Below are 13,060 nucleotides of genomic sequence, written 5' to 3'. Positions count from 1 at the left end.
TTTTGGAGACAATCTTACTATGTAGCCTTTGGTGGCTTGGAACTCAAGCTGCCCTTAAACTCATAAAACTCTATCCTGCCTCCCTCTGTCTTCTAAGTATTGGTATCCTTTTTATCTTACAATGTTTGAGATTTATTCATTCATTTGTATTATTTATTTATGTATTTACTTTTGCCTGTAGTTATATTTGTGCACCCATAGCACCACATGCATTCCTGGTGCTTACAGAAGCCAGAACAGGGTGTTGGATTTCCTGGAACAGGATAGTTGTTAGATATCATGTGAGTTCTGAGAATCTAGGCCTTCTGGAAAAATGACCAGTGTTCAGGGACATCTTTCTAGTCCCTTAAAGAAGAATACATTACTATGTGTGTATGTGTGCACACTTGAGTGCAGGAATGCTATGCATGATATGAGTGTATGGGAGTATGCACCATGGCACATGTAGACATCAGAGCACAACTCTGGAATTAGTTCCCTTTCCACCTTCACGTGGATTCTGGGGAATAGAACTCAGGACACAAAGATTGCATAGCAAATTCCTTTATGCTCTGAGCCATCTTGCCAACTCTCTTTTCTTTTTTGAAAACTTTATTTAAAAAAAAAGTCTGAGGCTTGTGTGAATGCTAGACAATTTTCAGAAGTTGGTTCTCTTCTGCCACCTCGTGGGATTTGGTGGAGTGAACCGAGTCGTCAGGTCTGTACACAGCCTCTCCAGCCAGTGAGCAATCTTTCTGTTTGCTTTTGTTTGTTTTTAAGCTGTCCCTTAAATGCCTGCAGTTGTAGCGCAGGCCTTTAATCCTTGTGTTTGGGAGGCAGAGGCAGGTGACTCTCTCTGAGTTTGAAGCCAGTCTGATCTACAGAGTGGGTTCCAGGACAGCCAGAGCTACATAACAGAGAAACCTTACCCTAAAATATAAAAAACCAACATTACTATGTAACCTAGGCTTGCCTCAAACCAGTAGCAGTTCTCTCTTGAGTGCTGTGGCTATAAAGATGAGTTACTGAGCCTCATTGAATCAGTATATCCTGGGTTCCAAAGCTTTTAGCCCTTTTCCTGGGGTACTCTAGCAATCTGCTTGATTCAGACTTCTCACATGCTAGAGAATTTGAACTGTAGACTTAAGAATTTAGTGTAAAGGAATGTTAGCATCCTAAATCCTGACATTTAGAAAGTAGAGCCTTCATTTGTTACCAGATCCAATTGATTTCACCTGATCTTGAGCTAAGTTCCTTCCTCCCTCCCTTCCTTCTTCCCTTCCTCCTTCCCTTCCTTTCTTCCTCCTTCCCTTCCTTCCTTCCTCCCTCCTGCCCTTCCTTCCTTCCTTCTTCCCTCCCCCTTCCTCCCTTCCTTCCTTCTTCCCTGCCTTTCTCTCTTTCTGTCTATCTGTCTTCGTGTGTGTACAGGTGTGGGCCATGGAGTGCTTGTGGAGGTCAGAGGACAACTTTTTTTTTCTTTTTTTTTTCTTTTTTTAAAAGATTTACTTATTTATTATATGTAAGTACACTGTAGCTGTCTTCAAATGCACCAGAAGAGGGCATCAGATCTCATTACGGGTGGGTTGTGAGCCACCATGTGGTTGCTGGGATTTGAACTCATGACCTTCTGAAGAGCAGTCAGTGCTCTTCCCCGCTGAGCCATCTCTCTAGCCCGGAAGACAACTTTTGAGAGTTAGTCCTCTTCTACCTGGTGGGTGGTTAGGCTTAGACACGTGCCTTTTCTGCTGAGCAGTTTTATCAGATCCCTGTTCCTCTCTCTGTCTCTCTCTCTGTCTGATTGTCTGTCTATCTGTCTGTCTCTCTTTCTCTCTCTCTCTCTCTGAGTTTTATGGAGTCCAGGTTGCTCTCTAACTCCTGATCCTTCTGCCTCTCTCTCTTGAGTGCCATGTAACCCAACTAAAACCCTTTGTAGAGCCTGGGACAGCTGCGTTTCTAGCCTGTGATCTTCGGTCTCAGCAACAAGAGATAACACGTTCCAGTTAATAGCCATTTTCACTGCCCAAGCTCACAAAGAAGGACCCAGGCTTCCTGCTTTGCTGTTTTACTTTGAGACAACCGGTATGTAGAATGGCCTTAAACTTGGAAATTCCATCTCAGCCTCCTGAGTGTCGACCATAGAAAGCACGTGCTGGGTGATGTACTCAGTCATGGCGGTTTTCATCATGACTGCTGGGAGCACAGGAGCCCCTGCCCATTGTCCTGGAGCCTGTGCAGTGGAAACTCACTGTCTGACCAGGACTTCGGACTTGCTCTCATAGTGTGAACCAGTAGGGCTTTGGTGGCTGGCAGCTCCCCTGTGGTTTTTCTTTTCCCAGCTCCTCCTCCTATCTCTTTGGAGTGAACCAGTTTTCTCTGGGAGCTTTGCCCAGGGGTTTGGTAGGTAGCCAGGCGTGTGTGTGTGTGTGTGTGTGTGTGTGTGTGTGTGTGTGTGTGTGTTCCTGTGTATGGTCAATTTCTGGCTACAGCTGACTATGTGGGGGAGTAGAGCATTCCTCTGACTACACATTGACGAGGTAACTGGCAGGGCAGGGAAGAGGATGATTGGCGTCAGGGAAGAGGATGATTGGCATCACTGATGCAGTGTGATCATGGACACACACACACATACACACACACACACACACACACACACACACACACACACACACGATACATACTTTTCTGGCTCTACACTTTCTCCTTCTCTGCTAGCTGCTTGGTATACAGATGCCTGCTTGCCCACTTCTCCTTTCCTCAGCTCTGTCTACAGAGAATGTCCCCTAGGGGAGGAGCTTTCTGTTAAGGTTCCTTTCCAGAAAGTCTGTCTGGGCTTCATTAAGCAGGGCAATACGTGGGGGGACTTTTAAGGATCTAATTCTAGAATTGGTCTTGGGAAGGAGCCTCAGCTCCTGGTGGTGTATGCCCCCCCCCTTCTCTCTCTCAGATAGGGTTTCTCTGTCTAGTCTCGGCTGTCCTGGAACTCACTCTATAGACCATGCTGGCCTCAATCTCAGAGATTCACATGCCCCTGACTTCTGAGTGCTATGATCAAAGATGTGTACCACCACTGCCAACTGTTGCTGTATTTTAAAAATTTAAAACAGGGTCTCACTCAGTTGCTCAGGCTGGCCTTGAACTTGTGATTCTCCTGCTTCAGTCTTTCTGAGTATCTGGGATTACAGATTTTCCTTAGTAAGCCTAGCTTGACCTTCAATATTTAACTTAAAGTCTGGAGTTCAGCTCCAAGCATATATATAGCAGCTCAAATTTATCTTTAACTCTAGTTTCTAAGTAAGGAGAATATGAGCTTGGAAGCCAGAAAGATCCAGGTTAGAAGAGAGGTAGGCTTTTAGTACTAAAAACAACTGGAAAAAACAAACAAACAAAAACCAACCAAACAAAAAAAGGCTTTTAGTACTAGTGTGCCTCAGTTTCTCAGCAATAAAATAGCGACAATGCATCAGTTGTGTAGGATTTACACGAGGCACAAATGATAGCGTAGATCCAAACACAGAATAAGTGTATGTATGTATATATATAGTGCATGTCTTTTTATTTATTTTCATTATTTTTTGCGTGCACGGTGTAGGGGTTTGCAATGTGAATACAGGTTCCCAAGGAAGCTAGTGGTGTCAGATTTCCTTGGAGCTGGAGTTACAAGTGGTTGCAAGCTGCCCAACGTGCGAAGCTGCGAATTTTACTCTGCTCCTCTATAAAAGCAGCACATTCTCTAAACCGCTGAACCTTCTATCTCTGTCTCTTTATGTCTTTTTTATTTTTTATTTCATTTTTATTTTTTGTTTTTTGTTTTCGAGACAGGGTTTCTCTGCATATCCCTGGCTGTCCTGGAATTCACTCTGTAGACCAGGATGGCCTCGAACTCAGAAATCCGCTTGCCCCTGCTTCCCAAGTGCTGGGATCAAAGGCGTGTGCCACCACTGCCTGACTGTATTTTTTTTTTTTAAGTCAGGGTCTCATGTGGCCTAGACTGGACTTAAACTTGCAGATTCTCCAGCCTCTACCTCCAAGTGACCTCCTCCTGGTGGGCAGGCTTACCTCTTGAGAGGCCGAACCCTCAAGCTGAGTCACGCCCACAGATCACCGCTGGTACCCTCTCCCCATGGCACCCAAAACGTGGGAAACCATCTTCTTCCTTAGCTCGCTTACCAGTTAACTCTATCTGCAAAGCCTACCGTCCCGCCACAGGCAGCCCTACCCCAGGATCCTTGATTCTTTTTCATGTTCTTCTGCTTCCACGAGCTACAGTCCAATCCTCGACGGCACACAGAACTGAACCCCCATGCACAGAACCTGGCCTCTTTATGTTCCCGCAGAGCACCCCACCCTCAACCTCCTCTATCTGTGGCTTTGCGGGAACGCGGTTCTGATCCACTCCCAAATGATCCCGCTGCACAGCCTTCGGTTACCGGGTAGAGTCTCTTCAGTCACTCCCGGGGCCCCGCCCCCGTTGGCCCCGCCCCAGCAGCCTGTCCTCCGAAGCTCCGCCCCCGAGGCCCGGGGTAGGGTGGCGGCTGGCTCTGCTGCCCCGCCGCCCTCTGCCCTGGGCGCTGGGTCGGAGCGGGTCGGGTACGGCGGGACCGGGCGAGCGCAGCGTCCTGGGACTTCGAGGCGAAGATGGCGTCAGGCAGGCGCGCTCCGCGCACGGGGTTGCTGGAACTGCGCTCCGGGGCGGGCTCCGGGGCGGGCGGTGAGCGGTGGCAGCGGGTGTTGCTCTCTCTGGCGGAGGACGCGCTGACCGTGAGCCCCGCCGACGGCGAGCCCGGCCCGGAGCCGGAGCCCGCGCAGCTCAACGGCGCCGCTGAGCCCGGCGCGGCGCCCACACAGCTGCCAGAAGCGCTGCTGCTCCAGCGGCGCCGCGTGACGGTGCGCAAGGCCGACGCCGGCGGGCTGGGCATCAGCATCAAGGGTAGGTGCGGGGCACCGAGGGCACGGGGTCGCGTTGTCTGTGCCGCTGCGGAGCGCTCAGGGGTCACGGGGGCTGGGAGCGCACGGAGACTAGGTAACCGAAAACCTTCTGTCTAGGGCGGAGCGGAGTCTCCGGGGGAGGAAGGAACAGAGTGAGGGAAGAGCACCAAGGTCGGAAGGGGCTTGGGGGAGTTCGGGTGTCTTACAGGGGACTCAGAAGACACAAGTGTGGAAGGAGGGGGGGGTGGCGCACCGAGGACAAAGGTGCTTAGTTCTGTTTTGAAGCAAAACGGTGGCTATGGGTACCAAGGGCAGGAGGGTCCTCGGGAAGACTGCCGGGGGCGGGGGCGGCGGTGAAAGGAAAGGGACACTGCTAGGACGAGAAGGGGGAAGTCACGAGATAACAACCTAGGTGGACAGGTGAAGGCCTGGAGCCTGGGAGCTCAATGTGCCAGAGATGGGTAGGAGGCACAGGCATGGTAACAGAGAAGGGGCCAATAAGGACCAGGAGATCTTGGGTTCCAGAGGCTGTTTGTCTAGGCTGGGAGTCCTGATGGTCAGGTCTGAGTCTCCTCATCTGCCCATTTGTGCATTAACAGGTACATGGAGAGAGTGAGCCCAGAGTTGCCATTCCTTCCTGAGAATTCTTAGTTTCCAAGACTGACAGTTGTTTGACATGATCTCATGTATCCCAGGCTGGCCTCATGGTAACTATGAGCCAAGGAGAACATTGAATATCTAATCTTCCTATGTCCACCTCCAGAGTGCTGGGATTACTGGGATGTGCTGCTAAAATAGGTTTATGTTGTGCTGGGGATCAAGCCTAGAGCTTTAGAGATGCTAGGCAAGCACTTTACCAACTGACTCCTTCCCTAGCTCATGTAGGCTGTCATCTGAGTTCTAGAACTCTGTGAACTTCCCACAAGTCACTTCCCATCTCTGAGCCTGTTTTGGTAACTTTACAATGAGGATGTTTCTGAGAGCGGGGCTTGCCGGCATGTGTGAGAGAAAAAGGCCAGGAGGGACTTGTAAAGCTACTAAATGTGGTGGTTAAAGACCTATGTTCATACCCAGCTGCTAGGCTCATCATTCCTGTCCCTCTGTCTATCAGATTGAAAGTATCTATACATTCCCAGGCCTCCTGGGAGGTGGCTGTGTTTATTGATAGCTCATTTAGATCCATTGGCCCAGGTTAGGGAATGAACATGGTGGTGAATGTCACTGTGTGTTATGTGTTGAGGCCATTACATTTAACTCATGGTCTATTTCATCTTGACCATCATGTATGGGGAAAGGTGAGTTTAGGGGCTGGAGAGATGGCTCAGTGGTTAAGAGCACCAACTACTCTTCCACAGGTCCTGAGTTCGATTCCCAGCAACCACATGGTAGCTCACAACCATCTGTAATGAGATCCGATGCCCTCTTCTGGTGTGTCTGAAGATAGCTACAGTGTACTCATATACATAAAATAAATAAATCTTAAAAAAAAAACCGAGCCGGGCGGTGGTGGCGCATGCCTTTGATCCCAGCACTTGGGAGGCAGAAGCAGGCAGATTTCTGAGTTCAAGGCCAGCCTGGTCTACAGAGTGAGTTCCAGGACAGCCAGAGCTATACAGAGAAACCCTGTCTCAAAAACCAAAAAAAACCAAAAAAAAACCCGGAAAGGTTAATTTAATCATCAGTGGTGAGTTTAATCTCCGCTTTTTTTTTTTTTTTTTTTTTTTTTTTCTGAGACAGGGTTTCTTCGTATAGCCCTGGCTGTCCTGGAACTCACTCTGTAGACCAGGCTGGCCTCAAACTCAGAAGTCCACCTGCCTCTGCCTCCCAAGTGCTGGGATTAAAGGCCTGCGCCACCACAGCCCGGCCTATCTGACACTTTTGCAGGTGAAGAAACTGAGACTCAGAAGGGAAAAATAATTTCCCCAGGATCAGTCCATGAATGGCAGAACCAGGATTTAAATCTTAATTATAGAGCCACTATTGCCCTAAAGACTGCCCAGGGAATCATATCCTTCCCAGGCAGCTAAAGGGGGAATGGAAGAACAGAGCAGGCACCAGCTTTCATCCCAAACTCTATGACAGGCCCAGGAAACAGGCCAATTAAAAAAAAAAAACCACTCACTGTGTCAGGGAGGAACTAGAGTTCTATAAAGTTCTACTTTGCAGACAGACAAACCAACTCTCAGAGGAGCAGGGTATTGCCAAGGTACAGAGACACAACTCAAATCTGTACTTTCGGGTGTTGGAAGGACATTTTTATGGGACTTTAGGGAAAGTAACAGTTTCATTCAATTCTTCCTGGATTGAAGACTGGGCTCCTGTTGCCATGGTAACTTCCTTTCTGGGGTCCAGCTGAGTCTGAGAAGCAGCTGGGAATGGTCATAGCTTCAGATGGAATTGAAGTCCCTACTTTTAGGTGGGGGAGGCTAGCTATAAATAGAAACACCTTCTTCTCCTAGGCCTCAAGCCTTGGGCAGTGCCATGAGCAACTGTTGGGCCCGGGTGGAGGTTGGGAGAGGTGTTCCAGGCTCAAATGTCACCGATTTATGTAACCTTGAGACAATGACCTCTTGCTCTGTGCCTCCAGTCTCTCATCACCAGTGCTTTGAGGATAGGCCAGGAATCTGATATTCAAGGGTCTGACTTGAGTCTTTTGGAGACTGTCTTGCTGTGTAGTCTGTACTGTCCTGAAACTTCATATCTGCAAAAAAGGGTTGGTCTTGAATGTGCAGTAAGCCTTTTGTTTCTTTGCCACCCCACTGCTGGGATTACAAGCAAGTACCACCACGTCCAGCCCAGCTGACTATTTTAAAAAGACATTTGGTTTGGGTGTGGTGGCAAATGTCTTTAGTCTTAGCACCCCAGAGGCAGAGGCAGAGGCAGGTGGATCTCCCTGAGTTTCGGAATAGCCCATTGGACATAGTAAGTTCCAGGCCAGTCAGGGCTGCATAGTGAGATCTGTCTCAAACAAACAAACAAGCGAAAGAAAGGCATCTGAGGGCTAATGAAATGGCTCAGAAGCAGGGGTTCTCAACCTTTCGAACACTGCAACCGTTTAATACGGTTCCTCATGTTGTGGTAAGTCCTAACCAGTTATTTTCATTGCAATTTCATAACTGCTATTTTGCTACTGCTATGAGAATAATAATATAAATATCCAACATAAAGGATGTCTGATATCCAATCCCTGTGAAAGGGTTGTTTGACCCTCTCAAAGGGGTAGAGGCCCACAGGTTGAGAACCACTGGCTTAGAAATAAGGGTGATTGCTGCCACGACCCATGACCAGTTTGACCCCAGTACCCCAGGACCCAGATGGTGGAAGGAGAGAACCAACTCCTACAAGTTGTCCTCTGATCTCTACATGTGTGTTATGTATAGCGCATATGGACTTGAATACATGCATACAGATACAAAGTAAATAAATACATGTTAAATTTTTTAAATGGCATTTAAGATTTTAATAGTAAAGTAATGCAGTAAAATGCATTACTTTCTTATATTAGAGATGAAATTCAGATATACTTTTGAAACTTCTATAACTTAAAGCCTTCCCTTCTAGTGTGAATCCTGGTTAACAAAGCTCATTTAATTAATTTATTTTTGAGATGGTCTTATATATCCCCGGCTGGTCGAAACCCCCCTTCTCCAGCTCTGTTTCCTAGTGCTGGGATAACAGGCATTCTGTACCACACCCAGCTCTGGATTCTAAAACTTGGTGGTTATAGAAGACAATCATTACTCCTCTTAAATCCAGATGGGGTTTATCAATAAATTCTGATATTGTGGGAAACTGCTTAAAATATAAGACATTTAAGAATCAGTGAAAGAAAAAAAATTTAAGAATCAATAAAGTAGCGAACACACAAAACATTTAAACAAAAGATCCAGAGCCAAACTATAGCATTATGGATCCAGAAAATCTATTATTAGCTAGATCTCTTGCTAGATCTCTGGGTGGCTCTGCACCCAACGTAATCCATTCCTCCCTAAGCCCCCTGAATGATGGGATTATAGCTACAATTCATCATGCCCTTATTTCTCATTATTTGCTCATCTCCCCCATGTCGGAGCACCTGCCTCAGTTTCCTCCTTGTTTTGTGCCTATGTGACACGTTTCCCCGTGTCGGAGCACCTGCCTCAGTTTCCTCCTTGTTTTGTGCCTATGTGACACGTTTCCCCGTGTCAGAGCACCTGCCTCAGTTTCCTCCTTGTTTTGTGCCTATGTGCAGGGGGCCGGGAAAACAAGATGCCCATTCTCATTTCCAAGATCTTCAAGGGACTGGCAGCAGACCAGACAGAGGCCCTCTTCGTTGGGGATGCCATCCTGTCTGTGAATGGTGAAGATTTGTCCTCTGCCACCCACGATGAAGCGGTACAGGCCCTCAAGAAGACAGGCAAGGAGGTTGTGTTGGAGGGTAAGTACTGGGGTACAGAACCCAGAGCCTGGGAAGGGCTCTTTTAATTTCTTTCCACCTTCCCCAAGGCCCCAAGTGGCTCCAGTCTGGCTTTAAGGGGATGTGGGCATGAAAATAGAATCAGGACCTACCTGGGGTTAGTGTGGGCTGCTGGAAGGAGAACAGGCATAGAGCTAAGTAGTTCTGGTTTGTATTTCTTGTTTCTAACCCTCTAATAGTATAGTCTTGGACAAATCACTTCATTTCTATGAACCTTACTTTCTTCTCTTAATGGAGACGTAACTCCCAGCTCTCTGGGTTGTGACCAGGATGCGCCACCCATTGAGTGCTAAGTCAAAGAAAAGAGTGAGGACCCAGAAAGAAAAACTAAGATTCTTTGCCGAAGGGCCACAGCAGCTTTTTAATCCCGGGCTCTTTAGCATCCAGGGACCCTCAAATTCTGAGATTTGGCCAGTAGGTAGTGTCCTGTCATATCCAGTGAAGATCAGAGAAGTGTTTTGAGGAGAGCCTTTGTTGGGTGGCTCTCTGCAAAGCTGTTCCTGTGTGTGGTCTTGATGTGTCTCACTTTCTCTGGTTCTTAGTTGCTCCATTGTCCCCCACCCCCAAAAGCCTCCTGATGTGGTTATCTGCCTTTTGACACTCTCAGGAGATTTCTGCTTTGCTCAGCCTTTTCCTCGAACTCTACTGTGTCAGCTCCAGGCTGTAGGGGCCCGAGGAATGTATCTTTGGCTTCTCGCCCAGAATAGGAATGGAGAAATTGGGGAGGCTGGCAGACAATGCCATGGCTAGCAAAGCTGCTGTGGTCAGACCCAGACCCCACGCCTGCCAGCTTTCTCCAAGGGTCTTCAGGATGGCATAGACGTAAAGAGGCTTTGGGACCCTGGGTGACCTTTGCAACTTTATAAAGATTAATTTTGATCTATTTGAATGGGTGTTTTTGCCTGCCCGTGTATCTTCACGGTCTGTGTGTGAATAGTACCTGGGTCTTCTTTTGACCCACTCAGCCACTGAGCTATTGCCCCAGACCCTCACCTTTGCTGTTCTTGTGGTCCAAGACCTCAACTCCTATTCAGTTTTGTTTTATTTTATATTTTAGGCATATCTATAACTAGTATTGATACATTTTATATATCTGATTGTGTATAGTGGTTTTGTTTTGTCTGGTTTGGTTTAGATAGTGTCTCATATAGCTCAGGTTGGCCTCGAACTCCCTATGTAACTGAGGGTGACTTTGAACTGCTCTTTCTCCCTCCACCTCCTGAGTGTTGGGATTATAAGTATGTACTACTGTGCCTGGTGTATGTGGTATGTGTGTGTGTATGTGTATATATATATAAATTTGATTGGTTACATATATATGTATGTATATATGTTCATATATATGTTCATGTATATGTATATATGTTCACATATATATGTATGTTCATACATACATACATATACATATGTAACCAATCAGTTATATATGTAACACACACACACACACACACACACATGAGGCAGTGAATACCAGCACCTTTGTGAGGTTAAGAACAGCCTGTTCTACATAGGGGGTTCCAGATCAACTAGCGCTACATAGTGAGACCCTTTCTCAAGGAAAAAAAAAAGAAGCTGGGGTGGAAAGATGGTACTTGTTCCTCTTCTAGAGGATTGGGATTTGATTCCCAGCTCCACATGATGATTCACAGCCATCTGAAACTCCAGTTCTAGGGATCGAACACCCTCTTTTGACTTCTTGGGGCATCAGGCATGCAAGCGGTGCACATGCATATGTTCAGGCAAAATACTCACACATAAAAAATAAAAAGAAAAATGAATGAACCTAATAAAAAGGAAATAAATGGCAGCATTCTACCAGTGAGCTATATCCCCAGTCTCTATCAATCATACTCTAACAGCAGAGCCAACAAATGGCGTCGTACATGTTATGGATAGGAGAGAGACTTCTCCCTTCAGATCTTACTATTTTAATGTTTATAGCCAGTGATTCGATTTAAAACAAGTGACATTCATCAAAATGTCACATTTTATTGTACTTTTTTTTAAGGAGGTAGGATTTATTTTAAGCTTATGGTTTGATGGGATAAAGAAAAAAATGGCAGGAAGATGTCTGAGTTTATGGCAGTAGGAGAGTGTATGGGGCTCTTCACATCTAGATGGACTACACCACAGTTGATGTTAAAGCTCCTTGAGTTCCTATTGTTTGCAGCTCTTTGTTTGTTTGTTTTGAGAGATGGTCTTTCTATTTAGCCCTGGCTGTCCCAGAACTCACTATGTAGAGTAGGTTGGCTTTGAACTCACAAGAGATCTGCCTGCCTCTTGCTCCCAGGTGCTAGGATTAAAGACATATGCTACTACATCTGACTTGCTATTTAAAATCTTAGTGTATAGATGGCAAGGTGTTACTGGAGCTATGTTTCCAATCCATACCTTCTCTTTTTAGGCTGAGAACATTTATTTGTAGCATGTACGTCCTTCTGAGAGGGATGAGTGATTGGCATTTGGTAGGAGGTAGAAGCAGGAGGATCAAAACTTCAAGGTCATCCTTGGCTAGGCCAGCCTGGGTCTGGTGGGGGATAGGAGGGAGGGAGCAGAGAGACAGCTCAGTGGCTGCTTGATGCTCTTTTAGAGGACCCAAGTTCAGTTCCCAGCACCAAGATCAGTGATTCCCAACTGCCTATAACTCCCTCTCTAGAGACCTAGGAGGCCCTCTTCTGGGCACATGGGCAACCTTGCACATGTGGCACATACAGACACAGACACACACAGAGACAGACAGACAGACAGACAGACAGATACTTTTTTTTTTTTTTTTTTGGTTTTTCGAGACGGTTTCTCTGTATAGCCCTGGCTGTCCTGGAACTCACTCTGTAGACCAGGCTGGCCTTGAACTCAGAAATCTGCCTGTCTCTGCCTCCCAAGTGCTGGGATCAAAGGCGTGTGCCACCACCACCTGTCGATACTTCTTTCTTATTAAAAGAATAATAGTGCCAGGTGTAGTGGCACACACATCTTTCCTCTCAGCACTCAGAGATAGAGGCAGGTAGATCTCTGTAAGTTTGGCAGAAAGACAGGTACCTATAGCTCCAGATTAGCCATGGCCTACATAGTGCCTACATAGTGAGAAACTGTTTCAAAAAACAAAGAAGTGAATACTAACAAAAAAGATACTTGAAACAGTTCCCCGTCCCTTCATTTTATGTTTTGGTTATTTGATGTAGTTTCAAGTAGCCCAGGCTGACTTTGAACTCCTGACTTTCTTGCCTTCATCTGTTGAATGTGGGGATTACAGGCTATATCATCATGCCTGGATTTTTGTTAAAAATTATATTTATTATTTTTAATGATGTGTGTAAGTCTGTATATGGGTCTGTGTATGTGTGTGCAGGGGAGCTCTGCTGCAGAGGTGCCAGATTCCCTAGAGATGGAGTTGCCATCCCATGAGGGTGCTTGGAACTGCACATGAGTCTTCTGGACGGGCAGTGTGAGCTCTGGACTGCTGGACCTCAGTCCAGCCCTCATGCCTGATTTCCTTTTTTGATTTAAAAAAATGTTTTTGAGACAAGGTTTCACTAAGTAGACCAGGCTGGTCCTGAACTCACAGAGATACACCTGGTTCTGCCTTCCAGGTGCTGGGATTAAGGAGTGCACCAACATATCTGACTCATTTTAGGTTTATTGAGGTAGTCTTATGGTTCAGCCAGGCTGGTATTGAATTTACACTCCTCCTGCCTCAGC

At 46.6% G+C, this 13,060-nt stretch overlaps 1 protein-coding gene across 2 annotated transcripts in view; it reads left to right on the top strand.

Annotated features, from left to right (window-relative positions):
• The first annotated feature begins 4,476 nt into the window (after window positions 1-4,476).
• Snta1 (syntrophin alpha 1) overlaps window positions 4,477-13,060 on the top strand; it is a 31,401-nt gene continuing 22,817 nt past the window's right edge. The window contains exons 1-2 of one of the 2 annotated variants that reach the window (XM_031372367.1): window positions 4,477-4,906; window positions 9,137-9,322. In XM_031372367.1, coding sequence (XP_031228227.1) covers window positions 4,615-4,906; window positions 9,137-9,322 — 478 coding nt within the window. In that variant the 5' untranslated portion in view covers window positions 4,477-4,614. The remainder of the gene's footprint in view (window positions 4,907-9,136; window positions 9,323-13,060) is intronic. The other variant, XM_031372366.1, reaches the window with a different exon arrangement.

This window comes from Mastomys coucha, unplaced genomic scaffold (genome assembly GCF_008632895.1).
Source record: "Mastomys coucha isolate ucsf_1 unplaced genomic scaffold, UCSF_Mcou_1 pScaffold15, whole genome shotgun sequence".
NCBI lineage: Eukaryota > Metazoa > Chordata > Mammalia > Rodentia > Muridae > Mastomys > Mastomys coucha.
This window is presented reverse-complemented; position numbering and strand designations above follow the sequence as displayed.